The 15,862-nt window shown below is 41.3% G+C and overlaps 2 protein-coding genes across 2 annotated transcripts in view; both read left to right on the forward strand.

Moving 5' to 3' along the window:
• Positions 1 to 15,862, forward strand: part of LOC133544942 (zinc finger protein 142-like) — a 79,161-nt gene that overhangs the window by 46,370 nt on the left and 16,929 nt on the right. Inside the window, exons 9-11 of the mRNA XM_061890189.1 lie at positions 9,995 to 10,207; positions 10,316 to 10,542; positions 15,253 to 15,457. Coding sequence (XP_061746173.1) covers positions 9,995 to 10,207; positions 10,316 to 10,542; positions 15,253 to 15,457 — 645 coding nt within the window. The remainder of the gene's footprint in view (positions 1 to 9,994; positions 10,208 to 10,315; positions 10,543 to 15,252; positions 15,458 to 15,862) is intronic.
• Positions 471 to 12,632, forward strand: LOC133545295 (zinc finger protein 260-like). The gene is made up of 2 exons (XM_061890725.1): positions 471 to 991; positions 9,995 to 12,632. The coding sequence occupies exons 1-2, from the start codon at positions 805 to 807 to the stop codon at positions 11,284 to 11,286; spliced, it is 1,479 nt and encodes a 492-aa protein (XP_061746709.1). The 5' UTR covers positions 471 to 804; the 3' UTR covers positions 11,287 to 12,632.

A 15,862-nucleotide genomic window follows, 5' to 3' on the forward strand; every position in this document is an offset into this window, starting at 1 on the left:
GCATTTGACCCATCACCCTTGATCACCCTCTGGGAGGTGAGGGGAGCAGTGAGCAGCAGCGGTGGCCGCGCCCGGGAATCATTTTTGGTGATTTAACCCCCAATTCCTACCCTTGATGCTGAGTGCCAAGCAGGGAGGTAATGGCTCCCATTTTTATAGTCTTTGGTAAGACTCGGCCGTTCTGTTTGGATACGCAAACAGCAGGTTTCCAATGATCTCGCACACTCTCACACAGAATCTTTATTTTGCCATGAAAACCTGAATTTAATCTTTAATTTAAACACGCTGTATGATAAATATGCGTCTGGCATTATTAGTCAAGCAGAAAGCTTGAAGCTTGTTTAAAAATGAGTTAATTATAGTCATTTTTAATCAATGATAGACTTCATTGGACGAGTGCAGTAAATATACAGTAAACGCTTAAATGACGTCATGACGCGTCGTTCCTCTGACACTCCCGCGCTTTTCACATCTCGCGAGAACAGCGCAGCGCTGCCTTGTGACGTCATGTGCGTTAACCCTCGTGGAAGCACGTCGACGGAGAAAAGAAGGGAGCCGAACGCTAATAACTCAGTCTTGTTACTTTTTCTCCAGTTTGTAAACATTCACGTCGTATAAAATACATCTTTGAGTCTTTATTTAGGGATAAGATCGTCTCGGTGCGCGAGAAGCATTTTGCCGCGTTTCGTGCTGACTTAGCTTAGCTCGCTAGTTAGCTTAGCTTGCTAGCTGCTAACAGAAGTTGTCAACACATCGCTAAGTAGAGATTAAGTGTGAGTGTCAAAGTGTTGGCATTGTGTGAAAATGAGTACATTACACATGTTGAGAGAGTTGGTGGACCAGCGACTAACTGCTGCCGCCCAAGAAATATTTGTAGTCTTGGAAAGAACGATAGCAGAATACGAGGCGGAACTTTCTAGAACAAAGGAGGAGAATAATCAACTACTGGACGCTGTCTTCAAGAAACATCAAGTTGTGCTGCACAGAACAGGTTTGTTGACTTCTTACTCTCACATCTTTACTAACTTTATGACATTTGGAATATAAAGCGTGCTCACAATGACAGACAACAAAGTGTCGGTTTGCAACTTGCTAAGTTACATTTATTTATTTTTTATAAAAACATCAACGACTAGCTTATGTTACCATTAGTGGTTTAACAGAACACACACATGTATATCTATATCCATCCATCTTCCTCCACTTATCCGAGGTCGGGTCGTGGGGGCAGCAGCCTAAGCAGAGAAGCCCAGACTTCCCTCTCCCCAGCCACTTCATCCAGCTCCTTCCAAGGGATCCCGAGGTGTTTCCAGGCCAGCCGGGAGAGATAGTCCTCCCAACATGTCCTGGGTCTTCCCTGTGGCCTCCTACCGGTCGGACGTGCCCGAAACACCTCCCTAGGGAGGCGTTCGAGTGGCATCCTGTGCAGATTCCTGAACCACCTCATCTCAGCCGCTGCTCTGAGCTCCTCCCGGATGACAGAGCTTCTCACCCTATCTCAAAAAATAAATCAATGTTTATGTATACAGCCCTAAATCAAAATAATCTCAAAGGGCTGCAAAAAAGCCTAAACGACATCCTCGGTTCAGATCCCACAAAAGGGCAAGGAACAACTCACAATCCAGTGGGATGCCAATGTGAGTGACTATGAGAAACCTTGGAGAGGACCGTGGATGTGGGGGACCTCACATCTGGTGTCCACCTCTAGTGGACACCAGATGTAATAGACGTCGATTGGGTCTAGCATAATATTGTGAAAGTCCAGTCCGTAGTGTGTCTATCATAATAGTGAGAGTGCAGTCAATAGTGGATCCAACATAATAGTGTGAGAGTCCAGTCCGTAGTGGATCTAACATTATATTGTGAAAGTCCAGTCCGTAGTGGATCTAACATAATATTGTGAAAGTCCAGTCCGTAGTGGGTCTAACATAATAGTGAGAGTCCAGTCCATAGTGGATCTAACATAATAGTGAGAGTCCAGTCCATAGTGGATCTAACTTAATAGTGAGAGTCCAGTCCATAGTGGATCTAACAATAGTGTGAGAGTCCAGTCCATAGTGGATTTAACATAATAGTGTGAGAGTCCAGTCCATAGTGGTGCCAGCAGGAGACCATCCGGAGCGACGCAGAGATGTCCCCAACCGATGCACAGGCAAGCGGTCCACACCGGGTCCCGACTCTGGATAGCCAAGCACTCCATCCATGGTCTCTCTAAGACCCATGTAGTTTAGTTTATTAAGGATCCCCATTAGTCTACACCGCAGTGGAGACTATGTGTTCTGGGGTCCAGGCAAAAAAACATCAAACACTATCACAAAACAAAATATTACAATGCAGTACAACATGATCAAATAATAAATTGTTGTAATACAAAAATAGCAACAACAAAGAACCAAAAAAAACTACTTCGAGTTTACATAATAATGTTCATACCAAAGATAAAACCAGCGATATAAAAAAATATATATGTGTGTGTATATATATATATATATATATATATATATAAACAAACCCCTTTTCCATACGAGTTGGGAAATTGTGTTAGGTGTAAATATAAACAGAATACAATGATTTGCAAATCCTTTTCAACCCATATTCAGTTAAATATGCTACAAAGACAACATATTTGATGTTCAAACTCATAAACTTTATTTATTTTTTTGCAAATAATAATTAACTTAGAATTTCATGGCTGCAACACGTGCCAAAGTAGTTGGGAAAGGGCATGTTCACCACTGTGTTACATCAGTCCTTCAACAGTCCGGGGTCTCCGCTGTCGTATTTTACGCTTCATAATGTGCCACACATTTTCCATGGGAGACAGGTCTGGACTGCAGGTGGCCCACGTAGGTACCCGAACTCTTTTTTTGCAAAGCCACGCTGTTGTAACACGTGGCTTGGCATTGTCTCGCTGAAATAAGCAGGGGCGTCCATGAAAAAGACTACGCTTGGATGGCAGCATATGTTGTTCCAAAACCTGTATGTACCTTTCAGCATTAATGGTGCCTTCACAGATGTGTAAGTTACCCATGCCTTGGGCACTAATGCACCCCCATACCATCACAGATGCTGGCTTTACAACTTTACGTGGATAACATTCTGGATTGTTCGCTTCCCCTTTGGTCCGGATGACACAATGTTGAATATTTTCAAAAACAATTTGAAATGTGGACTCGTTAGACCACATAACACTTTTCCACTTTGCATCAGTCCATCTTAGATGATCTCGGGCCCAGAGAAGCCGCCGGCGTTTCTGGGTGTTGTTGATAATTGGCTTTGGCTTTGCATAGTAGAGCTTTAACTTGCACTTACAGATGTAGCGACCAAATGTATTTAGTGACAGTGGTTTCCTGAAGTGTTCCTGAGCCCATGTGGTGATATCCTTTAGAGATTGATGTCGGTTTTTGATACAGTGCCGTCTGAGTGATTGAAGGTCACGGTCATTCAATGTTGGTTTCCGGCCATTACTTGGAGTGATTTCTCCAGATTCTCTGAACCTCTTGATGATATTATGGAGCGTAGATGTTGAAATCCCTAAATTTCTTGCAATTGCACTTTGAGAAAGGTTGTTCTTAAACTGTTTGACTATTTGCTCACGCACTTGTGGACAAAGGGGTGTACCTCGCCCCATCCTTTCTTGTGAAAGAATGAGCATTTTTTGGGAAGCTGTTTTTATAGCCAATCATGGCGCCCACCTGTTCCTAATTAGCCTGCACACCTGTGGGATGTTCCAAATAAGTGTTTGATGAGCATTCCTCCACTTTTATCAGTGTTTGCCACCTTTCCCAACTTATTCGTCACGTGTTGCTGGCATCAAGTTAATGGTTATTTGCAAAAAAGTTGTATGAACATCAAATATGTTGTCTTTGTAGCATATTCAACTGAATATGGCTTGAAAAGGATTTGCAAATCATTGTATTCTGTTTATATTTACATCTAACACAACTCCTATGGAAACGGGGTTTGTATAGAACTACTTTTTTTGCCATAGACCAGGGGTGTCCAAACTTTTTCCACTGAGGGCCGCACACTGAATCATCAAAGCAAGCGGGGTCATTTATTTAAAAAAACTATACAATATATGTATAAAAAATATACATTTAGGCCTCCACTCAGAATTGATCCCGGTGACCCTGGTAAAAATAAAATGTTAAAAATGTGTCATTATTCAGTATTATTATTTTTATTATTATTCAGGTTTTAAATCTCTAGATCAACATTAGGTCTATCTGTCAATATGATGTTTTTAAAGATTTAAGTTGTATGCTCTTTTTGTCAAAGAAAAACATGTTTTTTTATTGGAAAAAAAACACACAATATGCAATATTTTCACCCAATAAAATTTATAAGTAGAATGTTTGAGATTAAATAATATTTGGAGCCGTAAAGAAGTAAACAACTCATAACACCATTGATTTTAATTCACTATTATTTTTCGTGCAATGACACTTAAAAACAAAACACACTGATCCAAAAGGGTCCTACTCATTAAAGTGTTGAAAAAAATTATATATTTTTTTTTTACTGTTTACTTTTAACACAATGGCCTCGAGATGAACTTCAGATCTATCCGTCAATTATAAAAAAAAAATTTTTTTTTGTTTTTTTTTTTGTTTTAGGCCATTCTTTAAAAAAAAAACAGCTCAGTTTTTATATGGCAAACACAAAATATCCAACATTTGCCCCCAAAAATATCTCCAAGTGGAATATTTAATGTGAGGTAATTGGAGCCTTGAATAGGTCAATAATAGATTTTGATTCACTATTTTTTAAAGAAAGAAACAGCCTGCATGGCTGCTTTGTGTTATTAGAGTAAACATTGCAACATGTTCTTGTTACATTTCACCTGTTTGCTCTTTTATATTACTTTTATGTTTTTAATTTTTTTCCAAAGTGTGTTTAAAATGTGTTGTGGGGCCGTTAAAAAATGACCTGCGGGCCGCACTTTGGACACCCCTGCCATGGACAGTTGGCCGCTAACACAGGATTGACTGTGTTATAGCTTTTATATTCACGTGTTAATTTATCGTGTCAAAATCTCCCCAATCTTGTTCCGTACATATATATATAATATATATTATTGATATTTGTGCTGGATTGTGATGCAAAAATGTGTTTGTCCAATTATATTTCTAATGTTAATAATGTTTCATAATTTATTACCTGCCCCAAAACCTCCCCAAACTTGTCCCTATCGTTTGTGCTACCTCTGTGCTGCAAACATTTTTAATCAAACGATATTTTTCACGTTAACGTTTTAGAATGATCAATTTAGTTATTATCCATAACCAGCACCCTTCACCCCCCCACCACTTTGTCAAAATCTCAACTTCTACTTGTATAGAATATTTTCACAGAGCATTAAAAACTGTTTACAACCTTTGAAAAATATATATTATCATTTATAATTAGAGCCTTCAAAACATGAAATAACAGCCATTTAGTCACCATTTCAGTGGCCTGTAGTTATGTTCTTCCGTAGATTACAGTACTCACTCATAGCATCACCCGGCCACCACAACATGAACACTATGCGGAAATAACCAGACAATACATCTAAATGCGACAACAAATATCTATATTTCATATGCATAATTTAGTGTATTCTGCGGACTATATAGTGTGCTGGTATTTAAGTGACACCCATAATATTTTAGACATGATCGTTGTGAAATGAGGTATTTACGCATAAATATTTTGTAAATGTACTTACATGCCTTATTTCCTGTAACGCGGCAGTAAAACGGCCGATTAAACAAAACAGAAGTCATCGTCATGGACCCACGAGCTGCGCAAGCTAGCTCTCCAATCAGCTAAACAGACTGAATAACTCCACGGTGGCGTTTTGGCAAATTTACTGAGGAATTTGTAAAACTGACACAATACGAAAATAATGCCGTTGTAAGTTAATAATACAAACACAGGCGCTTTTAAATTTGTTAACATATTAGCTAATGATGTTAGCTTCGTTACATTGCGATAGCACGTACAAATATGCATGACAACACTCTTACAGACATCACACGTGGGATGGTTTCTTAAGTAAGAGTTGTTTTAGTTATATTGTAAAACTTACAAACCTTGCTTAGAGTGATGGATGAAGTATCCACACGAGTAGAAACGCTATGGTTGACCAGAAGAGACAAGTTACATTCTAACTTCCTGGTCAAAGCTCAGTCTAAACAGAAGGACAATGAAGTCATCTAAAAATGACGCCATGGCACAAACAATAACACACTTATTCAGTGTCTGCTTGTTTTTTTTAAACTATTTGCATGATGGCCATAAGCAAAGAAAAATCCATAAATTAGCCGCACTGTTTTTTAAGCCACAGGGTTCAAAGTGTAGGGGAAAAAAGTGCGGCTTGAAGTCCGCAATGTTAATATTAGCTTCCATGTCCCTTGGCAAGTTTCATTGCAATAAGGCGCTTTTGATAGCCATCCACAAGCTTCTGCTTACATTTTTGACCACTCCTCTTGACAAAATTGGTGCAGTTCAGCGAAATGTGTTGGTTTCTGACATGGACTTGTTTCTTCAGTATTGTCCACACGTTTAAGTCAGGACTTTGGGAAGGCCATTCTAAAACTTTCATTCTAGTCTGATTTAGCCATTCCTTTACCACTTTTGACGTTTGTTTGGGTTCCTGTTGGAACACCCAACTGCGCCCAAGACCCGTCCCCATGATTTTGGGATGTCCTGAAGAATTTGGAGGTAGTCCTCCTTTTTCATTGTCCCATTTACTCTCTGTAAAGCACCAGTTCCATTGGCAGCAAAACAGCCCCAGAGCATAATACTACCACCACCATGCTTGACAGTAGGCATGGTGTTACTGGGATTTAAGGCCTCACCCTTTCTCCTCTAAACATATTGCTGGGTATTGTGAGAAGTTGTGGCCTGCTGCAAAACATCAAATAGTTTTCTCCTTCGCTGTATACTTTGAGTGTGGGGACAAGTGTCTCCAATATTGTCCACACCTGTCTCCATCTAAACACAGCAGCGTCTCTTAAACACACGGCAGGAAGTGAGGGAAAATGAGCTTAAACCAAGCACTTGGCTCCGTTTACTCCGAGGGGAAATCTCCGCAGCAAAGTCTGTGTCGTTGGTCCGCCATGATTATCAAGCCAAACACCGCTAGACTTCCACTTGCCCAAAATGCAATAATAAACGACGGCTTTTTTGGTCATTAAAGAAATAAACAGTGTTTCTAACCGTCGGTGAGTAACTTCCTTCTTAATAAATGGAAGCATTATGTCTGAACTGAACACTTATAAGATACTAAGAGTTGTACTATCTGTTTGAGACCCCTGTAGTGTCACTATGATAGAGTGTAGTGTCACTATGATTGATAATATAATAATAATACGATATGTAACTACGAGCTTCATTCACAGACAGAGCGGTCGAGCGAGTCAAAAGCCGGAAAAAATAAATAAATATATATATATATATATTTTTTTTTTTTACACATTTGTGGAAGCCGTAATTCTTTCGTGGTGGGCCGCCACAAATAAATGAATGTGTGGGAAACCCTGGATTTCCTCCTGCAGCTCAAAAAGGCAGCTGTGATCTTGGCTCCTCCATTGGCTTCTGTCAGAGACACTGGCGGTCACCTCAGCCATCCGACCTCGAGGTATGTCTTTAAAATCTCAATAAAACACTATTAAAACAACAAGCAGATAAGAGATCTTCCAGAATTATCCTAGTAAATGTGTCTAATTACATCTGAAACGCTCACACTGCCGCCTCCCGGAGCCGTCGCTTTTTTTTTTTTTTTTCTAGTCCTTCACTATCAATATCCTCACACACAAATCTTTCATCCTCGCTCGAATTAATGGGGAACTTGTCGCTTTGGTACGATTTGCTCTTACTGCTGGTGGCTCCCATTATAAAAAATGTTCAGATGTGAGGAGCCCTACAACCCGTGACGTCACGCATACATCATCTGCTACTTCCGGTACAGGCAGGGCTTTTTTATTAGCGACCAAAAGTTGAAAACTTTATCGTGGATGTTCTCTACTAAATCCTTTCAGCAAAAATATGGCAATATGGCCAAATGATCAAGTATGACACATAGAATGGACCTGCTATCCCCGTTTAAATAAGAACATCTCATTTCAGTAGGCCTTTAAGTGTAGTGTCACTATCATAAAGTGTAGTGTCACTATCATACAGTGTAGTGTCACTATCATAAAGTATAGTGACACTATCAAAGTTTAGTGTACCATCATAAAGTTAGTGTCACTATCACAAAAGTGTAGTGTCACTATCTTATTAAAGTTTAACGTCACTATCATTAAGTGTAGATTCACTATCATAAAGTGTAGTGTCACTATCATAAAGTTTAATGTCACCCATAAAGTGTACTGTCACTATCATCAAGTGTAGTGTCCCTATCATAAAGTGTAGTGTCACTATCATACAGTGTAGTGTCACTATCATAAAGTATAGTGACACTATCAAAGTTTAGTGTACCATCATAAAGTTAGTGTCACTATCACAAAAGTGTAGTGTCACTATCTTATTAAAGTTTAACGTCACTATCATTAAGTGTAGATTCACTATCATAAAGTGTAGTGTCACTATCATAAAGTTTAATGTCACCCATAAAGTGTACTGTCACTATCATCAAGTGTAGTGTCCCTATCATTAAGTGTAGTTCCATTATCATAAAGTGTAGTGTCACCATCATAAAGTTAATGTCCTTATCATAAAGTTTAGTGTCACCAACATAAAGTTTAGTGTCACCATCATAAAGTTTAGTGTCACTATCACAAAAGTGTAGTGTCACTATCTTAAAGTTTAATGTCACTATAATAAAGTTTAGTGTCACTATCATTAAGTGTAATGTCACTGTCATAAAATGTAGTGTCACATCATAAAGTTAAGTGTCACATCATAAAGTTAAGTGTCACATCATAAAGTTAAGTGTCAGTACCATTAAGTGTAGTGTCACTATCATAAAGTTTAGTGTCTCTATCATAAAGTGTAGAGTCACTATTAAGTGAGTGTCAGCATGAATAAGTGTGGTGTCACTGTGATAAAGTGACACTACATTTGTTCTCACTGCAGAGCACTCTGAGTGTCTGGAAAAGTGCTAAATTACTTAAGCAACTCTTTGAATTTTTGACCACTCTTGACAAAATTGGTGCAGTTCAGCTAAATGTGTTGGTTGACATGCACTTGTTTCTTCAGCATTGTCCACACGTTTATTAAGTCAGGACTTTTGGAAGGCCATTCTAAAACCTTCATTTTCGCCTGATTTAGCCATTCCTTTACCACTTTTGATGTGTGTTTGGGGTCATTGTCCTGTTGGAACACCCAACTGCGCCCAAGACCCAACCTCTGGGCTGATGATTTTGGAGGTAATCCTCCTCTTTCATTGTCCCATTCACTCTCTGTCCCATTAGCAGCAAAACAGGCCCAGAGCATAATACTACCACCACCATGCCTAACGGTAGCCCTGGTGTTCCTGGGATTAAAGGCCTCTCTTTTTCTCCTCCAAACATATTGTTGGGTATTATGGACTTTATGCTGTGCTCAGTGCGCCCTGGCCTTTTCCCCTGCCGACCACTGAGGGACCTGTTTTTATTTGTAATTCATGGTGTGTACTTCTGCCCCATCACCTTTTGTTGTTTTTTATAATTCTACCTTGCCTCCCGTCTCTGCATCCTGGAGTTGCATCCTTGATCGGTTGTAAACAAAAACAGGCCCAGAGCATAATACTACCACCACCATGCTCGACGGTAGAAATGGTGTTCCTGGTCTAAACATATTGCTGGGTATTGTGGCCAAACAGCTCCATTTTTGTTTCATCTGACATCACATGGACAAAGATCACACCTTCCGAAAGAAAATTCTGTGGACAGAATTATGTTCCTTACAAGTGTTTGTAAACTTTTGATGGCGACTGTATGTTGGTGCCGGACAATGTCTCATGTGACTGAGCAAAACTGGCCTTCTCTAAAGCACGCGTTTGTCTTCTCGTGTCCCGCAGACGTCGCTGATGAACATCTTGTCCACCTGCGGGAGGAAGAACCACCACCCTTGTGCATAAAAGAGGAAGAAGAGGTACCACAGCCCCCGAACATTAAAGAGGAAGTGGAGGAACACGGCATCAGTCAGGAGGGAGAGCATATTGAAGGACGGGCGGAGTCCCCAGCGACTGGTGTCCCTGTGAAGGGTGAAGATGACGAGGTCAAAGGTGAAAGTGAGGAGAAGATGGAGGCGGAGTCTCCAACACAACACATGACAACAGAAGCTGATGGAGACCACTGTGGAGGATCACAAGCAGACAAGATCTCAGCTCCACTATCAGATAGTGAGGACACCACCTCACACTCTTCTAAAACTGATAGTGAGGACACGTTTTACCCTCCTGACACTGATGATGAAGACTCTACAGACGACAAGACATGGGACCCGGACAGCCCTCCCTGGAAATGTCCTCACTGTGACAAACGTTTTGGCCTCAAAAACTCCCTAAACAGACACATAAAAAATCACACCGGAGAGAAACCGTTCCCGTGCTCGGCGTGCAGTCAAGTATTCAGCCTAAAAGCAGACCTGATAAAACACGCGAAAATTCACACTCGAGAGAAACCTCTTTCTTGCTCATTGTGCGGCGTACGTTTCACACAGAGTGTAAGCTTGAAAAGACACATGCTAAGGCACACTGGAGTGAAACCATTTTTCTGTTCGGTGTGTGGGACGGGCTTCTCTAGAAAGGACAGATTGAACAACCACATGACAACACACACGGGAGAAAAACCTTTTCCCTGCGCAACCTGCGGCATGCGTTTTTCAAGGAAGGACTATTTGAAAGAGCATACAAGGAAACACACCGGGGAAAAACCTTTTTCCTGCTCAACCTGTGGTTTATGTTTTATTCGGAGGATCCAATTGAAAGAGCACACCAGAACGCACACCGGAGAAAAACCCTTTTCCTGTTCTGTGTGTGATTCCAACTTCGTCCGAGAGGGTAGTTTGAAAATCCACATGAGAATGCACACCGGAGAAAAACCGTTCTCCTGTGCAACCTGTGGTCGGAGTTTTTCAAGGAAGGGCCATTTGAGTTGTCACACGAGAATACACACTGGGGGGAAAGTGCTGAGTTGCAGTGTGTGCGACGAAACATTCTATCACCAGTACCAACTCAACAAACACCAGTGTGCTGGTGGGAACAGCGGCACTAAAATAAAAAAGCGCTCCGCGGCCCTCCACCAGGATCCGGATGCTGATCAGGACCAACATCGAAATGTGATCACTTGTTCCTTAACCAATTTCTGACATGTCCCGGCACTGATATTCAACCAGACTTAAGTTTTATTTTGTTATGACACAAAGTACCTACCTGACAGTCAAACAAAGTTCCTTTTAGTTACTTTTCACTTCAATAGAAAACTTGAAAATATGTAAAATAGTCCTGCACCTGGCAGCTGCGGTCAATCCCCCGGCAATCGGCACACCTGAAGTTGATCAGAGGTTCTGCCTTCAAAAGCCTGCACAACCTGCTTTTCCGGGCCAGAACGTAGTCTTCTGTTCAAGTACACTAGCCCTTCGTTCCCGAATTTCCAGCTGTGCGCCTCGTCTCACCCCGCGTTTCCTCTGCTTCCCTGACTGCCTCTTGGATCTCGACCTCCCGCTTGGACACGGACCTTCTGTGAAGACCTCAACGGCGGAGCAGGCGTCAGACGGTAGATGTATGAACCACCCCCTTACCCCCTGGCTGCGATGGCGGAAGAAGGCACCCCCACATACATGTGGGCCCAGTTACGGGGAAATAACGACCCAAAACATGAACGAATAGAATAGGGTCCACAGTTGTCTTCGACTCCATGCCACTGGACCCTGACCAAGGATCGTGTGGTGACTGCACCATCTCCCCACAAATACTCACACTCGCTTACAGTGACTGCCGATGATGATATATGATACTTCATAAAGTTAAATAATATGGCCCCTTGTGGTCTGTGCCGTCTACTCCCCTTCACCCCTTGTACACAACACTTCTTTATGATAGACATTTTTGTTTGTACGAGCAATTTTAAACCAGTGCTGTACCCTTTGCATGTGACCTTGTCGAATAAGATTTCTGTTTTTTCATAAATAATTGCTCTGAATCCTTGAGACGGTCAATCTGGGCACCCCAGTTCCAAGTTGCCAGTCGGGCTCCTTTTTATGCCAGCCCTGCCCCTTCTGTCAGTGCTGGATCATTCCTTTCCCTTGCTTCGTGATCGTTGTTTCGCTTGCGCCTGTATTGGCAGGTTTCCCGTGCACTCCCCAGCTGCACCGTTTCTACCTTGCTTTTCACGTAGAGTAAAGTGAACCACCGAACGTAACAATAAGAATGTACAGTATTTACCTTGGAGACTGGCCTTCTACGGTCTCTCCCTCCAGCTGCTTCTTTGTCATACATGCCGTCAGCAGCTTGTACATACTTTCATGGATAAATGTTTGCCTTTTAAACATCTGCTCTGTCAGGACAAGAAAACTTGCAATGTTGTGTTAGTAAGTCTTGAGTAAGATGATCAAAGTGATGTTTGACAATCAGACACTGTTATTATGCTAATAGGCCATTTTATTCTTAAATGATCAATTAAATTAATTTCATGGCACAGCATGTCTATATATGTATGTGCATATATATATATATATATATATATATATATATATATATATATATATATATATATATGTATATATATGTATATGTAATATATATCATTATATATATGTATGTATATATATATATATATATATAATTACCATGTATTGATTAACGTGGACCCCGACTTAAACAAGTTGAAAAACTTATTCGGGTGTTACCATTTAGTGGTCAATTGTACGGAATATGTACTGTACTGTGCAATCTACTAATAAAAGTATCAATCAATCAAAAATCAATATGTATATGTGTGTGTGTGTGTGTTAGGGCTGTGAATCTTTGGGTGTCCCACGATTCGATTCAATATCAATTCTTGGGGTCGCGATTCGATTTTATATCGATTTTTTTCGATTCAACGCGATTCTCGATTAAAAAATGATATTCAAAAGGATTGTGTATTCATTCAATACATAGGATTTCAGCAGGATCTACCCCAGTCTGCTGACATGCTGGCAGATTAGTAGATTTAAAAAAAAAGAAGAAGAAGCTTTTATTATTGTAAAGGACAATGTTTTATCAACTGATTCCAATAATGTAAATTTGTTTGAACTATTAAACATTGGACACAGTGTGTTGTCAAGCTTATGAGATGCCATGCAAGTGTAAGCCACTGTGACATGAGGGATTTTTTATCACTGCTATGCTGAAATGATAACTAATATTGATACTGTTGTTGATAATATTCATTTTTGTTTCACTACTTTTGGTTTGTTCTGTGTGGTGTTTGTGTCTCCTCTTAATTGCTCTGTTTATTGCAGTTCTGAGTGTTGCTGGGTAAGGTTTGGTTTTGGAATTGGATTGCATTGTTATGGTATTGTTGTGTAGTGCTTTGTTGGATTGATTAAAAAAATAAATCAATTTAAAAAAAAAAAGAGAATCGATTCTGAATCGCACAACACGAGAATCGCGATTCGTATTCGAATCAATATTTTCCCACACCCCTAATATATATATAAAAATGTGTTTATATATATGTATGTATATCTAGTGTGTGTGTGTATATTCATCCATTTTCTACCGCTTATTCCCTTTGGGGTCACGGGGGGCGCTGGTGCCTATCTCAGCCACAATCAGGCGGAACGCGGTGTACACCCTGGACAAGTCGCCACCTCATCGCAGGGCCAACACAGACGGACAACATTCACACACTAGGGACCATTTGGTGTTGCTAATCAACCTATCCCCAGGTGCATGTCTTTGGAGGTGGGAGGAAGCCGGAGTACCCGGAGGGAACCCACGCAGTCACAGGGAGAACATGTGGGTTCCCTCCGGGTACTCCGGCGTTCCGACCTCAAAAGACAGGCACCTGGGGATAGGCCCCTCCCACCTCCAAAGACATGCACCTGGGGATAGGCCCCTCCCACCTCCAAAGACATGCACCTGGGGATAGGCCCCTCCCACCTCCAAAGACATGCACCTGGGGATAGGCCCCTCCCACCTCCAAAGACATGCACCTGGGGATAAGTTGATTGGTAACACTAAATTGTCCCTAGTGTGTGAATGTTGTCTGTCTATCTGTGTTGGCCCTGCGATGAGGTGGCGACTTGTCCAGGGTGTGCCCCGCCTTTCGCCCGATTGTAGCTGAGATAGGCGCCAGCGACCCCAAAAAGGGAATAAGTGGTAGAAAATGGATTGATGGATATATATATATTTAATGCATACACTTCCTTTACCTGATATATAAATTTATTTTAATACAATACATAATATTAATAAATACTTTATTGTTGTACATAAAAAGTTAAAGTAGCAATGATTGTCACACACACACTAGGTGTGGCGAAATTAATGCCTGCATTTGACCCATCACCCTTGATCACCCTCTGGGAGGTGAGGGGAGCAGTGAGCAGCAGCGGTGGCCGCGCCCGGGAATCATTTTTGGTGATTTAACCCCCAATTCCTACCCTTGATGCTGAGTGCCAAGCAGGGAGGTAATGGCTCCCATTTTTATAGTCTTTGGTAAGACTCGGCCGTTCTGTTTGGATACGCAAACAGCAGGTTTCCAATGATCTCGCACACTCTCACACAGAATCTTTATTTTGCCATGAAAACCTGAATTTAATCTTTAATTTAAACACGCTGTATGATAAATATGCGTCTGGCATTATTAGTCAAGCAGAAAGCTTGAAACTTGTTTAAAAATGAGTTAATTATAGTCATTTTTAATCAATGATAGACTTCATTGGACGAGTGCAGTAAATATACAGTAAACGCTTAAATGACGTCATGACGCGTCGTTCCTCTGACACTCCCGCGCTTTTCACATCTCGCGAGAACAGCGCAGCGCTGCCTTGTGACGTCATGTGCGTTAACCCTCGTGGAAGCACGTCGACGGAGAAAAGAAGGGAGCCGAACGCTAATAACTCAGTCTTGTTACTTTTTCTCCAGTTTGTAAACATTCACGTCGTATAAAATACATATTTGAGTCTTCATTTAGGGATAAGATCGTCTCGGTGCGCGAGAAGCATTTTGCCGCGTTTCGTGCTGACTTAGCTTAGCGCGCTAGTTAGCATAGCTTGTTAGCTGCTAACAAAGACGCAGAAGTTATCAACACATCGCTAAGTAGAGATTAAGTGTGAGTGTCAAAGTGTTGGCATTGTGTGAAAATGAGTAAATTACACATGTTGAGAGAGTTGGTGGACCAGCGACTAACTGCTGCCGCCCAAGAAATATTTGTAGTGTTAGAAAGAACGATAGCAGAATACGAGGCGGAACTTTCTAGAACAAAGGAGGAGAATAATCAACTACTGGACGCTGTCTTCAAGAAACATCAAGTTGTGCTGCACAGAACAGGTTTGTTGACTTCTTACTCTCACATCTTTACTAACTTTATGACATTTGGAATATAAAGCGTGCTCACAATGACAGACAACAAAGTGTCGGTTTGCAACTTGCTAAGTTACATTTATTTATTTTTTATAAAAACATCAACGACTAGCTTGTTACCATTAGTGATCTAACAGAACATACACACATATATATCTATATCCATCCATCTTCCTCCACTTATCCGAGGCCGGGTCGTGGGGGCAGCAGCCTAAGCAGAGAAGCCCTGACTTCCCTCTCCCCAGCCACTTTATCCAGCTCCTTCCAAGGGATCCCGAGGTGTTCCCAGACCAGCTGGGAGAGATAGTCCTCCCAACATGTCCTGGGTCTGCCCTGTGGCCTCCTACTACTCGGACGTGCCCGAAGCACCTC

This window comes from Nerophis ophidion, linkage group LG28, assembly GCF_033978795.1.
Source record: "Nerophis ophidion isolate RoL-2023_Sa linkage group LG28, RoL_Noph_v1.0, whole genome shotgun sequence".
NCBI lineage: Eukaryota > Metazoa > Chordata > Actinopteri > Syngnathiformes > Syngnathidae > Nerophis > Nerophis ophidion.

Coding starts and splice junctions, on each gene's coding strand:
- LOC133545295 (XM_061890725.1), top strand. CDS start 805: ATGAGTACATTACACATGTTGAGAGAGTTGGTGGACCAGCGACTAACT. Junction 992..9,994: donor AGTTGTGCTGCACAGAACAG/GTTTGTTGACTT, acceptor CGTGTCCCGCAG/ACGTCGCTGATGAACATCTT.